This window comes from Camarhynchus parvulus, chromosome 2 (genome assembly GCF_901933205.1).
Source record: "Camarhynchus parvulus chromosome 2, STF_HiC, whole genome shotgun sequence".
Lineage (NCBI taxonomy): Eukaryota > Metazoa > Chordata > Aves > Passeriformes > Thraupidae > Camarhynchus > Camarhynchus parvulus.
This window is the reverse complement of record NC_044572.1, coordinates 151,598,479-151,618,761: the sequence shown is the minus strand read 5'-3', so window position 1 is coordinate 151,618,761 and position 20,283 is coordinate 151,598,479. Positions and strand designations below refer to the sequence as shown.

Genomic DNA, 20,283 nt, shown 5'->3' with positions numbered 1-20,283 from the left:
TTCCAATGTTTGCTCTTTTTCACACAATTCCAGAGCTCTTTGTAATACATTGAGCTCCGCCCCTTCTTCCACATCTTCTTGCGGTTATGGTGAGCAGAGTATATACACCATAAACCTTTGTCCCAAACTGGATTTCTGGGCCACTTGGATGAGGAGAACAGTCGCTGCTGTGGCCCACATTGACCTGGTCCAATTGTGGCTGATGTCAAGTTGTTTGAATTCAAAACCATCATCTCCCGGCATCACTGAAAGAGGAAACACTCCTGGAGAGTACTGCAAATGGATTTTTTGAGCTACCACGGCAACATGGGCTCAGGTATCTCCTGGTGTTGGTGGATCCCTTTTGGGGGTCCAGAACTTCTCCTGGCACACCAGCAAGGCCAGGGAAGTCACCCAGGCACTCCCCCAAGAGATCATCCCCAGGCTCAAAGTGCCTGCAGGGATGTCATCTGATAGGGGACCCCAATTGGTATCTGAGGTGTGGCAGCAACTCAGTGAGCAGTGGGGAGTGGGACTGGGGGAACTGGGGAGACATGGGACAGTGGGATTGGGGTCATGGGGGCTGAGCAATAAGAGAGAGAATAAAAAATTTCAGATCCCCTGAAGATGCTGGGAAGTGCTATAAGAAGAACTAGCAAAAAACAATAAAAGGATGTAAAAGTGTGCACACAGAAGGGCAACGGTTGCTGGAACCTGTGGAGAAAGAGATAAAGAGCACTCCAGTGAGGGGTTTTTGCAAGATCTTTTACACAGAAAGAGCAGTGCCAGCCCAAAACGAAAGTTTGAGACAAGGTCATCTGAGATATTGGGGTACTTAGTGAAACCCACATCCTGATACCCCATTTTTATGACCCTCTAGGACAATAAAAATTATTTCCTAAAAGAGGCAGAGCCATGCCAATTATTTACTGGAAATGTGCTGGTTTTGTATTAGCTAAGAAGTGCATTTTGATGAATATTTATAATTAAGATGGATAGATTCAGTGTGGCAAATTCCCCCCTGATGTGCAGGACCAGGAGAGATCCACTGCGAGTCCGAGCTGATAAAGAATTCCATCTTTCTGATACCTCCAGTTCAATCAGGGAATTCTCTGGCCAATTTCGATATCGGTGTCTGGGGGGACTACAGGGGACGCTTGTGAAGGGACATGGGACTGGGATTGTAGAGCGGGGGCATGGAGGGCTCCAGGCCGACATTGCAGGGTCAGGGGTTGTTGCCTGAATTTGGGTTGTGGTCCTGGGGTGACATGAAATGTGTAACAGGACAGGGAGTAGGACTGGGGTCTGGGAGAGGGCCAAGGTGGAGCTGGTGGGGGTGAGGGAGTGAGTGGCCTGGGGTCACAAGAGGGCTACAAATGTCTGGGAGCAGAAATGAGATCCTGGGGAGCACCAGGAAGGGTAAACACAGGACTGGGATTGGGATTGGGATTGGGACTGGTCAGCTGGTGTGCAGGGATTTGGAGACACGGACTCTGCAATGCCAGCAAAGCAAAGCCATTTGTTACATCACTTTACCAGGATTTATAGCTCACTAGGTTTGTACAAAATTTTCTACTTGGACCCCTTTGCCCCAGTCCCCTTAGAAACACAATCTTCTCGATTATCCTTCTTACACTAGTAATGTCCTTGTTATCTCTTTCACCAGCAATGTCCCTGTCATCTCTTCTTTGGTCAGAGTGGTCAGCATCAGAGTGTCAGAGTGACCAGACATTATGTCGTCACTTCTATTCTTTATTGAGTTTTTCTCTCACACAGTCTTCACTCAACCAGGGCCACAAGGTCTGCTGTGCTCCCCAGTTGAGCTTCTGTAGTGGTCTGGTCTTGCACATCTCCCACTTCTTGTTTTTTATGCAACACATACATGTAAAAGCAGTTCCCACCTGTAAGAGTATTATCTTATTAAGACTATTACTGGCTATCTGCAAAATACAGGATAAAATATATGGAGTACAGATCACAATCCATAAGAACTTACCAACACAATCATGTCCCTGACAAAGAGACTCACTGCATAGGAGAACAAAAGGAAAATGTCCAAGGCCTCCTAGGAAATGAGGATAGATGGCCACTGTTCTAAAGTTCATCTGGTTGGAGCTCGGGGGCCATGCTGAGTCTCTCATGGAAGAACCCTTCCCTATGTACCCCCGTGTGTCCTCAGTGTCCCCTCAGTGTGTGTCCCACTTTGTCCCCCAGTGTCCCACACTGCTCCCAGTAACCTCCCTGCCATGGCCCTCCTGGCTCAGACCCTGGCACTGCTGGCAATGACTGTGACCACTGCAGCCATCAAGGTGGTGCCCCTGGACATGGCCAGGGACTCCTTTGATGAACAGTACCAGGGCTGCACCCCTGCCATGATCACGGCGTTGCCAGGCCTCAACCACTTTGAGTTCCAGGTGAATCCTCTCTTCACCCAGACAAGGGTGAAGGCCGAGGCTGCGTGGCACAAGCGGGGCTCCCCTGTGTCCCCTCTGGCATCCCCAGCCCAGGCCATTGCTCTCATGGCCAACACAACGAAGGACATTTACAAGGACTTCAACACGGCCATGTGTGCAGCTGGGCTCTCCTGCCAGGAATTCTGGAAAACTTCCACTTCAAAACGCTGCATTTCCTTCTGACTCAGGCTCTGGTGACACTGAGGCACGCTCAGAATGGGCAGTGTCACCACGTGTTCCGGGGTGTGCATGATGTCCGGTTCCAGGCACGGTGTGGCCAGAAGGTCCGGTTTGGTCAATTCACATTTTATTAAACTATTGTGTCAAATCAAGTCTATTAAATTATTCTATCAAAACAACTCCGTTATATAATTCTACCAAAGCTATTCCATGAAGTAATTCTGACAGAGCCAGCCAAAAAGTGACAATTCCTAAGCAGGGCTAAATGTCACTCCCCATACCAACACTTGTGGGAACATCCCTTTCTCTCAGCTTTGAGAAGGACTGTTGGGGAGCATCCCCTTCCCGAGGGAGGAACCTCACACACATTTCATCCAAGTCTGAATAGGGGAGAGGAATCTCTGTCTGAGAGGGAACAGGGCATTGCCAGGCTCAGGTGATGGATGGCCAGGCCCAGCTCTGGTGATTTACCCGCAGTTGTCAATTCAGGGTTGATGATTTGGGCTGGTTTTTGCCCAATTTAGCACCAGTGCCCTGCCTGGCTGGTGGGGACCTGCTGGAGCAGCTCATGGGAATGACCTGGGGGTGCTGCTGGGTGGCCAGTGGAGCTGGCCGTGTGGCCTGGGGCCAGGAGGGATCTGGGGGGCACTCAGAGGAGCGAGGCCGGGAAGTCAGGGAGTGATTGTGCCCCTCTCCCTGCCCAGTGAGGCACATCAGGAGTGCTGTGCCCAACTCTGTTCAGAGCCATTTCCAGCTCTGCTCAGGGCTGTGTCGACCTCCACCCAGTCCAGTGTCCAGCTCTGCCCAGTGCCATGTCCAGTTCAGCCCAGTGCCATGTCCAGTTCTGCCCAGTGCCATGTCCAGCTTTGCCCAGTGCCGTGTCCAGCTCTGCCCAGTGTTCTTTCCCATTCTGGGCTCCTCAGGACAGGAAAGATCAGGACATCCTGGAGGGCAGCCTGGATGATGACAGGACTGGAACATTTCTGTCACAAAGTGACAAATAACAGAGAGAATGGAAATTTTCCCTTCCCCTGAAGGTGCTGGACAGAGCCTGAAGGCAAACTGGCAGAAATGATAAAAGGATGGACAGGTGTGCACACAGGATGAAAATCATGGCTAGAATAGAACCTGTGGAGAAACAGATAAAGGGAACTCCAGTGGGGTTCTGGCAAGTTCTGTAACAGGAAACAACAGCACCTGTGCAAATAAATTGTTCCAGGAAACAGTCCTTTTGGTATCAAAAGTATTTGGTGAAAATGAGCCCCAGAAGCCCCATTTTTACAACTCTCCAGTGCAATAAAAGGACTTGTAGGAGGAGGTGGATCAATGCAAATGATTTACGGGAAAAGTACAGTTTCTGTATTAGATCAGGGACACATTTTCATGAATATTTATAATTATGGTGGATAAATACCCCATGACAAAGTCCCCCCTGATGTGCAGGACCAGGAGAGATCTGCTGCGAGTCTGAGCTGAGAAAGAATTCCAGTTTTCTGCTATCTCCAGTTCCATCAGGGGCTTCACTCCAGCTGATTTTGGTATTGGGGCTGGGGGGACTCTGGGGGCCACTTGGAGGGGACACAGGACTGAGGGATTGGGATTGTGGTGCTGGGGGGACACTGGGGACATCACAGGTCTGGAATTGGGGTAATGGGGGACTCTGGGGGAAAATGAGGGGGGACACGGGATGGTGACAGTGGGATTGGGGTGATGGGGGGGCCTGGGAGACACTGTGGGGGCAGAGGGTGATGCCTGGATTTGGGTTGATGTCCTGGGGTGACACTGAAGAAATTGGTGAATGCAAGTAGGAGTGGTGTCTGGGGACAGGCTGGGGGGGACACTGGTGGGCTCAGGGAGTGACCCCAGGATTTGGACTGGAATTCTACCAAGACTGAGGGCACTTGTAGTCAGGAGTAGGATTGGGCTTCTGGGGGTGATGGGACTGTGGGATTGGGGTCGCTGGGGCTGGGGGATGTTTGGGAGACATAAGTAATCCCAGGATTTGGGATCAGGGAACCTAGACATGTCCAGGGGTTGGCTGGGCAGGAGTGCCTCCCTTCCCCCCGATCCCACTCCCCTGCTGACCCCACTCCCCTGCCCAGTCCCTCACTGATGAACCCTCCCTGTGTCTCCCCCATGTCCCTTCTGTGTTTCCCCAGTGTCCCACACCGGTCCCTGTGGCCTCTCCCCGCCATGGCCCCCTGGTTCAGACCCTGGCACTGCTGGCAATGGCCATGGCCACCACAGCTGTCGATGTGATCCCCCTGGACATGGCCCCGGACTCCTTTGATGACCAGTACCAGGGCTGTGGCCCTGCCATGAAGGAGGCATTGCCGGCCCTCAACAGATCCGAGTTTGAACAGAACGAGAAATTTGCTGAGGTTTGGGCAAAGGCTGCAGCCGAGTGGCAGAGTCAGGGGGCCCCTGAGTCCCCTCTGTCCCCAGACCAGGCCACTGCCATTCTGGCCTTCACAATGGATGGCCTGGAGAACATGTTCAATGATGCTGTGCGCGTGGCCGGGCGTTCCCACCAGGAATACCGGGATAACTTTCACTTCAAAACGCTGCATTTCCTGCTGACCGATGCCCTGGCCACTCTGAGGGACGCTCAGAAGGGGCAGTGTCGGGATGCGTTCCTGAAGATGTGTGGACACCCGGTTCGAGACACAGCTCGGCGAAACCGTCCGGTCCGGTTTGTTTGTGACGGTGTTCCCGAGCAAACCAATTGGCGAGTGCCCCGGTGAGACAATGTTCGAGCTGCGCACGTGTCATGGTGTGGAATTGCAGATTTCCAGCGAACAGCCGGATGAGAAGGTGGTGCTGATCCCACCCTTTGAGACCTTCAAGGTCACCCAATACACCCAGGAAGGGGACAAGACACAGATCCAGCTCCAGTCCACCGGGACCTTCAGCAAACACAACTGCGAGTTTCTGCAAGGTGACACTACAGGGGACAGCTGTGGGGGGAATGGGGGCACCCATGATAGGGCACAGGGGACAATGACACTCACTGAGGATGGGGGACAGGGACACCCACAGTGTGTGGGGGGACAAGGATACCCTGGGCTGGGGACACCAAGTCTGGGGACACCATTGTGGGCACAGGGATGGGAACACACATGACAGGGGACAGGGATGGGGACACCCACTTCTGGGAGGGAGCAGGGACAGGAACAGCCGTGCCAGGGGACAAGGGACAGGGACAGAGACAGGAACCCCCCAGGGTACCAACCCTGTCCCTCTCTGATAAGGGCAGTGCTGTGGGGATGGGCCCTGTGTACAGAAAACGGGTGGGCCAGGACCTCCCCATGGCACTCCCTGAAACCCTGTAACCCCCTGTAAGCCCCCATGGCAATCCCTGAAGACCCCTGAAACCCTGTCACCTCTAAGCCCACCATGACTGCCCTGACCTCCCTGGCCCCTGTAACCCCCTGTGTCCCTCCCGACACCCTGTCACCTGTCACACTCATGCCTCCATCTCTCCCGTCACCCTTAACCCCCAGTTATGGCTATCCCTGACCCCCTTACTAGCCCCCATGGCCCCACTGATTCTCCACTTTTTCCCCCAGGTTAGAGTGTCCCCAGGTCTCCTTTCCACCTCGGAGGACACCTCCTGGCCACCACAGCCATGGCAGTGGCCACCAGGATCCTCTGAGCCACGAGGCCATCAAGGTCACCAAGGTCACTGTGGTCACTGTGGCAGCTGTGATCACCATGATCACCAGACTCCCTCAGCCCCAAGGCTACCACAGCCACCCTGGCCAGTGTGGCCACCAAGGCCATTGTGCAAAGCAATTCTAATAAAAAATTCTATCAAAACAATTCTATTAAATAATTCTGACAAAGTCAGCAAAGAGAGACAATTCCTAAGCAGGCCTCGATGTCACTCCCCACATCAACAATCATGGGAACGTCTCTTTCTCTCGGCCTCAAGGAGGATCCCTAGGGAGCCTCCCCTTCCCAAGGGAGGATCCTCACACACATTTCATTGCAAGCAGAATAGGGGAGAGGAATCTCTGTCTCAGAGGGGACTCAATGTTCCCAGGGTCAGATGATGGACAGCCAGGCCAAGCTCTGGTGCTTCATCCTCAGCTGTCAATTCAGGGTTGGTGATTTGGGCTGGTTTTAGCCCAATTCAGCACCAAAATCTGCACCAGACCCCTCTCAGTGCAGCCCCGATGGCCACAAATGGGGCATTGTCCTTTGGCCACATTCCAGGCAAAGCATCCTGCCACATCCTGCAGTTCAGGGGACCTTAAAGGCTGGAAACTGGGAGGCTCAAGAGGGCAGGTCAGATCCTGTCCCTGGGGAGGGACAGTCCCCAGTGCCAATCCAGGCCTGGGGGGGATCTACTGGAGCAGATCTGGAGAAGGATCTGAGGTGCTGGTGGGTGACCAGTGCAGCTGGCTGTGCGGCCTGGGACCAGGAGGGATCCAGGGGGCATTGGGAAGGGCAGGGCTAGGAGCTCAGGGAATGATTGTGCCCCTCTGCCCTGCCCATGGTGACACATCGGGAGTACTGTGTTGAGTTCTGCCCAGTGCCATGTCCTGTTCTGGGCTCTGGACCCAATCCTGTGGTCAGTGATGATGCTGCCTGAGCGGGGAGGTTGGGCCAGGTGCCCACCCTGGGTCCTTCCAGCCTCACCCATTCTGGGATTTGGGGATTCTGGCAGTTGTAGTTCAGGAATTGTCCACCGGAGGGCAGCAGCGAGCACGGGAAATCAGCGGCACTGTGCGTGTGCTGCCCCCAGCTGCAGTTCCAGATGCCAACAGCAGGCGGCAGCACGAGCTGCTGGGGCTGCCGAGCGCCCACCCCGCCCCATCCTGGCCCCCGGGGGCTCTGCAATGGTTTGGGATGGAGCCACCTTAAAGCCTGTCCGGTGTCAGCCCTGCCATGGGCAGGGACATTTTCCCCTGGGCCAGGCTGCTCCAGGACGCATTTCCCAAACTGGTCTTGAACCCTTCCAGGAGTGGGGAAGACACAGCTTTGTTATCGATAGGTAATGTGATGATTGGGTCTCCCAATCAAGGGGATGAGTATTGTGTGTATTTTAAGAGAAGTTTTGTTGATGTATGGTTATGTGTTTGTGGTTTGTTGTTTGGACATGCTCTGTTCTCCTCATAATCCCCTTTGGCCCCCTCCATCTTGTTGCCTCGGATAATCCTGGTTGTTAGGGTTTCAGGGAAATGTGGAGGGTGGGCATGTACCTGCGCCCTTTGCATGGGACGGCTGGGAAAGGGGAATGCCTGTCGCAGGGGAGGCGTGGCATGACAACACCTCACCTCACATCAGACTGCAGGAAGGTCTCCACGAATGGACAGCAAGGAAGAGTCAACTGGCAGACTTTGGGAGGGGCAAGAGACTTATAAAGGAAAATGTTTGAATATGTATGACTCCTTATGAATATGTATTTGGTTGATGCAACACCAGGGGGTATAAAAGGCCGAGCTGCCATTTTGTGGCAGTTCGCCATACTCCCCAGTGCTGTCCCTTTTTCCTTATTCAGTCCCTTTGTTGTGTTGCTGAGGTCTAATAAACCTTGGCAAATTTAAAGTGAGGTCGTTTCTCACAGTCACTATGGTCTCTGTTATCACCAAGATGACCCTGACCCCCAGAAAAATGAGGTCACCAAGGTGTAAAGACCACCACTGACATTTTCCCTGCAGGAAATGAGAAAAAAGGGAAAAGAGAATGGAAGACAAATCCAATCTCTTGGCTTTTTGCAAATATTAAGATGAATGCTACATGTATATGGTAAAACAACTTTGCTTTTATTTCTGCTATTAACGAAATCTTAGACATGGTAGTAGTGATAGCTGATATAAGTACGTGTGAATGGTCTGTTTGGTCGGGATAATATCCAGTGAACATGTCATGAGGACCCTGCTGTTGATATGCCAACTCTCAGCATCTGCTGTCTGAAGATATTATGGTGCAAGGCCCAGACTGGAAGTGATAAAGAGAATGAGCCAAAACCACAGCCAAGAAACAGGCATGCTCTAAAAAGGCAGACCCAAGGAGGGGCCATGTTAAATAGTTCCTGGAATATGGAAGCTAGTTTATGCAACTATATGGATAAGCATAGCGGTCTATGAATATGCAATCCCAGCCCTATATCCCTCCACAAGTGTTCCCTGGAGTCCGCCCAGTCCCCGATATTGAAATCGGCTGGAGTGAACTCCCTGATAGAACTGGAGATACCAGAAAGATGGAATTCTTTATAAGCTCCAACTCACAGCAGATCTCCCTTGGTCTTGCATATCAGGGGCGACTTTGTCAACAGAATCTATCCAGCCTAAATATACATATTCATTAAAATGGGCTGCTTAGGTAGTACAGAGCCAGCACTCAAAGTGGCTGAGGGCCATCAATGCCATGGTCATGGTGTGGCCACAGCTCTGGTACTGGTCATCAAAGGAGTCCTGGGCCATGTCCAGGGGCACCACCTTGATGGCCGCAGTGGTCACAGTCATTGCCAGCAGTGCCAGGGTCTGAGCCAGGAGGGCCAGCAGGAGGCTACTGGGAGCAGTGTGGGACACTGGGGACAAAGTGGGACACACACTGGGGGGCACTGAGGACACACGGGGGACATGGGAGGGTTCCTCTGTGAGGGGCTCAGCGTGGCCCCCGAGCTCCAACCAGATGAACTCTAGAAGAGTGGCCATTTATCCTCATTTCCGAGGAGGCCTTGGACATTTTCCTTTTGTTCTCCTATGCAGTGAGTCTCTTTGCCAGGGACACGATTGTTTGGTAAGTTTTTCTTGATTGTGATCTGTACTCCATATATTTTATTTAATCCTGTATTTAGCAGAAAACCAGTAATAGCCTTGGAAGATAATACTCTTACAGGTGGGAACTGCTTTACATTTAAGCATTGTATAAAAAACAAAAAAGAGAGAGATGTGGAAGACCAGACCACTACAGAAGCTCAACTGGGGAGCACAGCAGACCTTGTGGCCGTGGTAGAGTGAAGATTGTGAGAGAGAAAAACTCAGTAAGGAACAGAAGTGAAGACATCATGTCTGGTCACTCTGACCACTCTGACCAGAGAAGAGATGACAGGGACGTTGCTGATGAAAGAGATAACAAGGACATTACTAGTGTAAGAAGGATAATCGAGAAGATTGTGTTTCTAAGGGAACTGCGGCAAAGGGGTCCGCATATGAAGCCTCATTCATATGAACATAGTGAGCTATAAATCCTGGTAAACAGGTGCAATAAATGGCTTTGCTTTGCTGGCATTGCAGAGTCCGTGTCTATCAATCCCCATACATCAGCCACCCAATCCCAATCCTGTGTTTACCCTTCCAATGTCCCCCTGGTGCTTGCCAGGATCTCATTTCTGCTCCCAGACATTTCTAGCCTTCTTGTGACCCCAGGCCACTCAGGAACCTCACCCAAATTCCTGAAGCCACTCCCTCAACCCCCCGATCCCCCCATCCACCTTGGCCCTCTCCCAGACCCCAGTCCTGCTCACAGTCCTGTTACACATTTCATGGCACCCCAGGACCCCAACCCAAATTCAGGCAACAACCCCTGACCCTGCAATGTCAGCCTGGAGCCCTCCAAGCCCCCACTCTACAATCCCAGTCCCATGTCCCTCCACAAGTGTCCCCTGGCGTCCCCCCAGACACCGATATTGAAATTGGCCGAACTCCCTGATTGAACTGGAGGTATCAGAAAGATGGAATTCTTTATCAGCTCGGACTCGCAGTGGATCTCTCCTGGTCCTGCACATCAGGGGGGAATTTGCCACACTGAATCTATCCATCCTAATTATAAATATTCATCAAAATGCACTTCTTAACTAATACAAAACCAGCACATTTCCAGTAAATAATTGGCATGGCTCTGCCTCTTTTAGGAAATAATTTTTATTGTCCTGGAGGGTCATAAAAATGGGGTGTCAGGATGTGGATTTCACTATGTGCCCCAATATCTCAGATGACCTTGTCTCAAACTTTCGTTTTGGGCTGGCACTGCTCTTTCTGTGTAACACATCTTGCCAAAAACCCCTCACTGGAGTGCCCTTTATCTCTTTCTCCACAGGTTGCAGCAACCGTTGCCCTTCTGTGTGCACACTTTTACACCCTTTTATTGTTTTTTGCTAGTTCTTCTTAAAGCCCTATTCAGCATCTTCAGGGGATCTGAAACTTTCTATTCTCTCTCTTATTGCTCAGCCCCCATGACCCCAATCCCACTGTCCCATGTCCCCCCAGTTCCCCCAGTCCCACTCCCCACTGCTCACTGAGTTGTTGCCACACCTCAGATACCAATTGGGGTCCCCTATCAGATGACATCCCTGTAGGAACCTTGAGCCTGGGGATGATCTCTTGGGGGAGTGCCTGAGTGGCTTCCCTGGCCTTGTTGGTGTGGCAGGAGAAGTTCTGGACCCCAAAAAAGGATCCACCAACACCAGGAGGTACATGAGCCCATGTTGGTGTGGTAGCTCAGAAATTCCATTTGGCAGTTATCATTGGGAGTGTTTCCTCTTTCAGTGATGCCTGGAGGGGATGGTTTTGAATTCAAAGGGTTCTTTTGAAACCATATCAGGCGTTGCTCTGTAACAGACCTGGCAGTTTTTCCTTCGAACACTAAGGACTTGAGGCTGCAGACCAGCCCCCATGGCATCGATTCCTCAGAGGTTTGCTGGTGCTTTTCTCCTTTACAAATTGCAGCATCAGCTGGGGAGGGCCTGACCTGGTTATTGGGAGTAACCTCTTACTCACCCTCTTTATTGTGGGCTTTTAGCTAGGCCGTCAATTTTCAATCTCCCCAACTCTATCCAGGCCTCACCTCTGGCAGAGAAATTCCTTGCTCAGGAATTAACACCAGGGTGCTTTGTTGTGGAACCTCTTGTGCAGATTTAATGCAAGTCTATTTCCCACAGGGATTTGTCAATCCCCAAGCTGGTGTGCCCTGGACTGTAGTACAGCCACTTCTTTGGGCAGCTGGGTGGAATCAAGGAGGGACAATAATTCTTGTTTATATTTAATCGGAGGTCAGTGTGTTTTAATTGACTTCTTTCTTTCCATATGGCTCCATGGGCGTGAGCAATGCTCAAAGTAGATGGCAAGTGAGTTCCTACATTTTCTCTTTTTCTCACTGGCAGTTCCAGACTTCTCTGTAACATTGTGCGCTCCTCCCTTTGTTCCACATCCCCTTCACTCTACGGCGAGCTGAGCATATATCATAAACTTTTGTCCCAAATTGGATTTCCTGGCCTCTTGGGTGAGGAGAACAGTCGCTGAGGAGGGGGACTGTTGAAGATTGCAATGCAAGATGTGTTCCATTACCATCTGTATGGCAGGTTATCTTTTGTCAAGTGGGCTGTTTGCCTTATCTGCCTGAGTGACCACATTCACACCTCTCCCGGGAGGGAACATCTGCTGATAACAGACTATTGAATGTCACTACATGACTGATAAGAACTATAACATCCCATTGTGAGATGTGAGCCCAGAGGGAGGAGGCAAGCACTGCTACCCAGATATAATCCAGAGGTTTTTGAAACACCAGCACGGCTCTCTCCACGGGATTCCCCAGAGGAACAGCAGCTGTCTCTTCCTCCACTGGATCTTCAGAGGAAAGAATACATCCTTCTCTACAGAACCCCCTTGCTCCAACAGAGCCACACCTGACACTTCAGGAGGACTGCAGCCACATTTCCAATGGGACTGCTACCAACACCCCACAGGGTGTCAGGTTGGGTTCTGACTCTGTCAGTGTTGTTCTAGTGGACTGCATTGTTTATTTTATCCTTTATATTTTTCTTCCCTATTAAAGAACTGTTGTTTCCTGCTCCCATATCTTTGCCTGAGAGACCCTTAATTTAAAAATTATAGCAATTCGGAGGGGTGGGGAGGGTTCACATTCTCCATTTCAGGGGAGGCTCCTGCCTTCCTCAGCAGACTCCTGTCTGTCCAAACCAAGACAGGGACTGGGGTCCTGGAGGGTGAGAAATAGAAAAGAAAATAGAAAGGTTCAGATCCCTTAATGGTGCTGGATAGAGCTTAAAGATGAGTAAACAAAAAACAATAAAAGGATGTAAAATGTGTACACAGCAAGGCAAAGGTTGCTGGAACCTGTGGAGAAAGAGATAAAGGGAACTCCTGAGAGGGGGTTTTGGCAAGTTCTGTAGCACAGAAGGAGAAGTGCCTGCCAAAGCGAACGTTTGAGGCAAGGTCATCGTGCATATGAGGGCATTCAGTGAAAATCACACTCTGACACCCCATTTTTATGACTCCCCAGCACAATAAAAACTATTTCCTAAAAGAGGCAGAGCCATGCAGATTATTTACAGGAAAAGTGCTGTTTCTGTATTAGATAAGGGACACATTTTCATGAATATTTATAATTGTGGTGGATAAATACCCCATGGCAAGTCCCCCTGACCTACAGGACCAGGAGAGATCCGCTGTGAGTCTGAGCTGAGAAGGAATTCCGTCTTTCTAATACCTCCGGTTCCATCAGAGAGCTCACTCCAGCTGATTTCGGTATCAGGGACTGGGGGACCTTTGTGGGGGGAACACGGGACTGTGGGATTGGGGTCTGGGGGCACCAGGGGTGTCAGGGTAATGGGACTGGGGTCCTGGGTGGTCCAGGGCCAGCGATGGGAGACACAGGACCATGGGAGTGGCAGTGGGGTACTGGGGGATACTGGGGCGCACTCAGGACACAAAAGACTGGATCAGTGTCCAGGGGTCACCAGGGTGGTCATGGGACTGGCAGTGGGATTGAGGTATGGGATGGGGACAAGGGGGACACTGGAGGACCTTGGGTCAGGGTCCTGGGGGACATGGGGTCACTGGGAGGGGTACAAGGCACTGGGAGAGGGATTGGGGTAACAGAGGCAATGGGAAAATCTGGGAAGGGAGACACAGAATGATGGGAGTGGGGTTGAGAGTCTGGGGGACACTGGGGCATCCAGGAGTGACCCCAGGATTTGGGATCAGGTTCCAGGTGTCTCCTGGCCAAGGCTGTCCTCCTTCCCCGAGTGAGCCCACTCTTCCTCCCCAGCCCCTCCCCAAGGAAGCCTCCCCATGTCCTGCCATGTCCCTCAGAGTCCCCTCTGTCCCATCAGTGTCTCCTCAGCATCCCCTGGTGCCCCCCAGTGTCCTCCCTGTGTCACACAGTCTGTCCTCTGTGTCCCCTCTGTGTCCCACAGTGTCCCACCCTGGTCCCTGTGGCCTCTCTTCTCCATGGCCCCCTTGGCTCAGACCCTGGCACTGCCGGCAATGACCGTGACCACTGCGGCCATCACGATCGTGCGCCTGGACATGGCCCAGAAGCCCTTTGATGGCCAGAACGGCTGTGGCGATGACAAAAATAAGTTGTCAGAACTCAAGCACTTTGATTTCCTCAAGAATGGCACATTTGAAAAGGTCTGGATAAATGCCACTGCCGAGTGGCAGAAATGAGGCTCCGATTCATCCACTCTGACCAAAGACCAGGCCATCGCCCTCTTAGTCTACACAATGAAGTCTGTGTATAGTGATTTCAATGCAGCCGTGCGCACAGCTGGAAACTCCAGCCAGGAGTACCAGGACAACTTCTACTTCAAAACACTGCATTTCCTGCTGACCCAGGCCCTCCAGAAGCTGAGAGACCCTAATGAGTGTCTGAATGTGTCCCGGGGGGTGAAGGATGTCCAGTTTGATGTGAAACTTGGTGATAAAGTCCGCTTTGGTGAATTCACTTCATTGTTGCTGGACAAAAAGGTGGCCCAGGGTTATGGGGCAGACACGATGTTTGAGGTGCACACATGCCATGGCGTGGACATCCGTAAGTTCTCCTTCAATGAAAGCGAGAAGGAGGTGCAGATCCCACCCTTCGAGACCTTTGAGGTCACCAAAGTCACCAGGGAAGGGAAGAAGGTGCAGATTGAGCTTCGCTCCACCGGGACCGTCAGCAACGATGACTGTGAGCCGCTGAAAGGTGACATCATGGGAACAACCTGGGGGGATGGGGACACTCAGTGAGGGTTGGGGACAAGGACACATAGTGCTGGGGACGCCCATGGCCCAGAGAGGACAGGGACGCCCACTGTGGTTGGGAGGCAGGACACCCAGAGCTGGGGACAAGGACAGGGACAGCCACTGCTGGGCACAGGGGATGGGGACACCCAGTGACAGGTGGGGGGGACAGGGACATCCAGTGCAGGGAATGCCCACAGGGGTTGGGGGACAAGGGCTCCAATGGTTGAGCACAGGGGAAAGGGACCTCATTATGGCCCCCTCTGATCCCACATCCTCAGGGCACCCTCATCACTCCTGTCCCTCCCCCAAAGGCCCTCCTGATCCCCCTGACCCCTTAACGTCATGGTCCCCCTGACCCCTCTCCTTGTCCCCACAGGTGGGAGCCTCCCCAGGAACTCCCCCCACCTTGGGGGGCTTCTCCTGGCCACCGTGGCCATGGCAGTGGCCGTTGGAACCCTCTAAGCCGCAAGGCCACCAAGGTCACGGTGGTCTTGGGGTCCACTGTGGCTACCCTGATCATGAAGGCCACTGGGACCCCCAGAGAAATGAGGTCACCAAGGCTACCGAGGCCATTATGGTCACTATGGTCACTTTGTCTGCTGTGACCACTGTGGCCATTATTGCCACTGTGGCCACCATGGTCACTGTAACAAGGCGTCCATCCAGGGGAAGCCCATCTGAGAACTGCCCAGCGAGGGAGCGATGCCAGGGCAGCAGAACCAGCATGAGGGGAGCTGCCTCGCCTGATGCATCAATAAATTGCCGCTTGCTCATCTGCTGTATAAGAAATGTATCAAAAACTTGATCCTTGCTTGCCTGGTGTATCAAATGTTTATCAGAAATTTGATCCTTGCTTGCCTGGTGTATCAGAAGTTTAACAAAATTTGCTGCTGGCTCGCCTGATGTATCCACTACAGCTCTTTTAATGTCTTTCCTGCAGAGTGCCTCATTTCCTAAAATAAAGCAGTTCCTGGAGTTTTTGTTAGAGGGAACTTGAAGCTTTATTTTTCAAACTGTGATCTTCAAAGAGGTGCTGGAGAAATGTTCCTCCCATTTCCTGAAAAGGGAAATGTTTCCCTTTTTCACTGCAAATGCTCAGAAAGGACCTGGAGGGGCTAGAGCATGTCCAGGGAAGGGATGGAGCACCAGGAAGGGCCTGGAGCACCAGGAAGGGCTGAGAAAGCTGGTGGGAGCTGCTCAGTGCAATTTAAAAAGGATGAAAAATTAGTTTGGAGCCTGTTCCAAAGTTTCTGATTTATGGTAACACTTCAGAAAAAGCATTGGGAGGAAAAAAAAAAACAGAATGAAGGATGAAAAATAAAACAGAGAAATGGGGACAGAGGTAACACCATCCATTTATTTATTTAAAAAAAAATCCTGCTGTTTCGCTCAGGAAACTCATTTTTCTTTCAAAGCAGGGATTTTCCTTCTTCAGTTGCTCATCTCCTGGAACTCGCTGTGCGGTTGCAGTTTGGGAATTCTCCACAGGAGGGCAGGAGGGAGCACTGGAAATCAGCGGTGCCCCCAGCTGCAGTTCCGGGTGCCAACAGCAGGCGGCAGCACGAGCTGCTGGCGCTGCCGAGCGCCCGCCCCGCCCCATCCCGGCCCCGAGGGCTCTGCAATGGTTTGGGATGGAGCGACTCTGACCTCTTGGCCGGACTCTTTCCAACATCCCCGGGGACCGTCCTGGCCCCAGGCCACACGGCCAGCTCCACTGGTCACCCTCCAGCACCCCCAGGTTCTTCTCCAGAACTGCCCCAGCAGGTCAACCCCAGCCAGGACTGGCACTGGGGACTGTCCCTCCCCAAGGACAGGACCTGCCCTTGTCCTCTTGAACCATCCAGTTTCCAGCCTTTGAGGTCCTCCTGAAGTGCAGGATATGGCAGGATGCTCTGCCTGGAATGTGGCCTATGGACAATGCCCCATTTGTGGCCATCATGGCTGCACTGAGAGGGGTCTTGTGCTGATTTTGGTGCTGAATTGGGCTAAAACCTGCCCAGATCACCAACCCCGAATTGACAACTGAGGGTGAAGCACCAGAGCTGAGTCTGGCCATCCATCATGTGACCCTGGGAACGTCCAGTTCCCTCTCAGACAGAGATTCCTCTCCCCTATTCTGCTTGCAATGAAATGTGTGTGAGGTTCCTCCTTTAGGAAGTGGATACTCCCCAGGGTTGCTCCTTGAGGTTGAGAGAAAGAGATGTTCCCACGAATGTTGGTGAGGGGAGTGACATTGAGCCCTGTTTAAGAATTGTCACTTTTTGCTGGCTTTGTCAGAATTGTTTAATCGGATTGTTTTGATAGAATATTTTGCAAAGCAGTAGAATTGCTTTGCAAAATGGTATTGGTAGCCATGGTGGCTGTGGTAGCCTTGAGGCTGAGGAATTCTAGGGGATCATGGTGGCCACAGTGGCCCTGGTGGTTATTGTGACCATGGTGTCCATAGTGGCTGTGGTGGCCGCAGTGCCACAGTGACAATGGTGGCCATGGTGACCTCATGGTGGCAATAGCTGCCAAAGTGGCCAGACTGGCTGTATTGGCCCTGGTAGCCTTGGTGGCCTTGTTTCTCTAGGGGTCCTGGCGGTCTTGGTGATCGGGGTGGCCACAGTGATGACAGTGACCTTGGTGATCATGGTGGCCATGGTTGCCAGAGTGACCACAGTGACCTTGGAGGCCACGGCGGTGTCGTGGCTCAGAGGATCCCAGCGGCCACTGCCAGGGCTGTGGTGGCCAGGAGGAGTCCTCTGAGTTGGAAGGAAGCCCTGGGAATGCTCCCACACATCAAAACTACCATTAAAAACTTTCCGCCTTCTATCACAAATCCTATTCTAACGTCCTCATCCTAACCTGAGTGCCAGCCAACCTGCAGAACAGCCATTCATTATTATTGGCCAACAGCCTCTTTCACCTACTTCACAGTCATCCTAGTTTTATTCCCCCTTGTGGCCGCCCTTGAAAACAAACTGCTCAAACTCTAATTAACTCTAATAGTTTATTAAAACATTGGTCTTCTAAGCCAAAGATTGAAGAATAAACTGCTTCTTAGAGTTACCCTACTGTTACCCCACAACTTCAGGAAGAAAGGACTCAAACCTCCATCTCCAACTCCCAAAGCTGGCATTTTAAGCTAAACTACTTCCTGACCCGCCCCCAAACAGCCCAAATTGCCCTCGAGATAATCCCCGCACAAGCTCCAGCACCACAAAGAAAGTCAACAACAACCCTCAATCCCCAATTAAAAGCAACCCCAAAGCCTCTGAATAAAGCATAGCCACCCCACTAAAATAGGACTGAACCAAAAACAGACCCCCATTATTCACCGTCCCCTCATCCGCTAACAGTCCCAACACACCCCCCCATAGCAAGCCCCACCACAACAACCAAACCTATCCCAAAACCGTCACCAACAACCCCACAACCAGCCCAAGCTTCAGGATAAGGATCCGCAGCCAATGACGCTGAATAAGCAAACACAACCAACATCCCCCCTAAATAAACCATAACAAGCACCAAAGATACAAAAGAACCCCCCAAACTCACTAATCAACAGCACCCTGCAACAGCCGCTACAACCAACCCTAACCCCCCATAATAAGGAGACGGATTAGACACAACCGCCAACCCCCCTAAAACAAAACATGGTGGCCAGAGTGGCTGTGGTGGCCCCAGTGCCACAGTGACAATGGTGGCCACAGTGACCTCATGGTGGCAATAGCTGCCAGGGTGGCCATAGTGGCAGTGGTGGCCTTGGTCGCCTTGGTGGCCTCCTTTCTCTAGGGGTCATGGTGGTCTTGGTGATCGGGGTGGCCACAGTGACGACAGTGATCTTGGTGCCATGGTGGTCTCGTGGCTCAGAGGATCCTGGTGGCCACTGCCAGGGCTGTGGTGGCCAGGAGGAGTCCTCCAATGTGGAAGGGAGCCCTGGGGGCGCTGCCACCTGGGGGACAAAGAGAGGGACGTCAGGGGGAATGTGGGGGGAGTGAGGGGGTGGGGGAGGACTATAATGGGGGGTTAGGGGTGACAGGAGAGATGGGGGCCATGAGGTGACAGGTGACAGGCACCAGGGAGGTCAGGGGAGTCATGGTGGGCTTAGGGATGACTGGAGTCGGGGAAGCCAGGGGGTGCCATGGCTGGTGACACGGGGGTGTCAGGGTGTTGTAGTGTGTTTTCTTTATATGGCATGCTCGCTGTTTAATTTCTGGTTTTGTAATCCCTCTGTATTTTCCTCCCCATGTCTTTAGAGCGGCACAGACTTGCTCTTTCATTGTTATTCAGTTTAGTTAAGTACCTAGCAATAACTAACAGAAAGGTTAGGACTGAGTCTTTTGTCCTTGGGTGTGTGCGGCAGCCATCTTGACATCTTCCTCCCCTTTGGTGGGGAGGCACAGGATCGGAATGGGCACATCCCTGTCTCTGTCCCTGTCCCTGTTGTCCCCTGGCTGGGGTTTCCCTGTCTCCTCCCAGATGTGGGGATCCCCATCCCGGTGCCCTGTCATGGGCGTTCCTGTCCCCTGTGGCCACAATGGGTGTCCCCAAACTTGGTGTCCCCAGCATGGGCTGTCCCTGTCCCCAAACTCTCAGTGAGTGTCCCCACCCCTGTGCCGTGTCATGGATGTCCCCTGTCCACAGTGGGTCACCCCAGCACTGGGTGTCACTGTCCCCCCACACTCAGCGAGTGTCATTGTTCCCCTGTGCCTTATCATGGTGTCCCCATGGCCACAGCGGGTGGCCCCAGCACTTGGTTTCTCACCACCCCCAGTGAGGGTCCCCAGCACAGGGTACCCCTGTCCTTGTTCCCAGCAGTGGGTGCTCCTATCCCCACAAACACAGAGGGGGTCTCTGTCCCTGTCCCCCATGCCCAGCGAGTGTCATTGTCCCTGTGCCTTCTTATGGGCCACAGTGGGTGTCCCCATCGCCCCAGGCTGTCACCTGTGGTGTCACCGTGCAGCCACTCGCAGTTGTATCTGCTGAAGGTCCCGTTGGTGAGGAGCTGAATCCTCGTCCTGTCTGCTGCCTCCTGCCAGACTTCAATGACCTCGAAAATCTCAAAGGGTGAGATCACCACCTTCTTCTCGTCAGGATACTTGGAGAATTGCTGGATTCCCACCCCATTGCATGTGTGCACCTGGAACACCGTGCCATTCCCAAATATCTTGTCAGTTGTTTCATTTTTTGACACCGACATGAATTGACCGAACCTGACGATGTCACCGGGCTTTGCCTTGAACTGGTACCTGCTCACCCCCCAGTACATGTCGTGACACTGCGGTCCCCGAGCGACCCTCAGCGTCGCCAGGGCCTGGGTCAGCAGGAAATGCAGCGTTTTGAAGTGGAAGTTGTCCCGGTATTCCTGGCTGGAGCGCCCGGCTGTACGCACGGCTGCGTTGAACTCTCTGTACAGGTCATCCATCGTGAAGGCCATGAGGGCGATAGCGTGGGCTGGGGACGCCAGAGGGGACACAGGGGACCCCCGTTTGTGCCACTCGGCCTTGGCCTTAGTCCAGGCCTGGGCAAAGAGGGTTCTGCTGCAACTCGGAGCGGTTGAGGGCTGACAACGCCTCAGCCATGGCAGGGCCACAGTCCTGGTACTGGTCATCGAAGGAGTCCTGGGCCATGTCCAGGGTCACCCCCTCGATGCCCATGGTGGCCACGGTCACTGCCAGCAGTGCCAGGGTCTGCGCCAGGAGAGCCAT

General features: G+C 52.6%; 1 protein-coding gene and 2 pseudogenes across 1 annotated transcript; 2 read left to right on the top strand and 1 right to left on the bottom strand.

Moving 5' to 3' along the window:
* The first annotated feature begins 2,225 nt into the window (after nt 1-2,225).
* LOC115913060 (GPI-linked NAD(P)(+)--arginine ADP-ribosyltransferase 1-like) lies at nt 2,226-2,746 on the top strand. Its single transcript, XM_030964931.1, has 2 exons — nt 2,226-2,451; nt 2,571-2,746. Exons 1-2 carry the CDS (start codon nt 2,226-2,228, stop codon nt 2,744-2,746), a joined length of 402 nt encoding a protein of 133 aa, XP_030820791.1.
* A 2,100-nt stretch (nt 2,747-4,846) lies between these two features.
* Nucleotides 4,847-15,052, top strand: LOC115913053 (annotated as a pseudogene).
* A 3,389-nt stretch (nt 15,053-18,441) lies between these two features.
* LOC115913046 lies at nt 18,442-20,283 on the bottom strand (annotated as a pseudogene).

What these genes read in the sequence shown, in the direction of transcription:
- LOC115913060 (XM_030964931.1), top strand. Translation starts at nt 2,226, where the DNA reads ATGGCCCTCCTGGCTCAGACCCTGGCACTGCTGGCAATGACTGTGACC. An exon ending in GGCTGCGTGGCACAAGCGGG is followed by an intron (nt 2,452 to 2,570) that starts GCTCCCCTGTGT and finishes CTCTCCTGCCAG; the next exon opens with GAATTCTGGAAAACTTCCAC.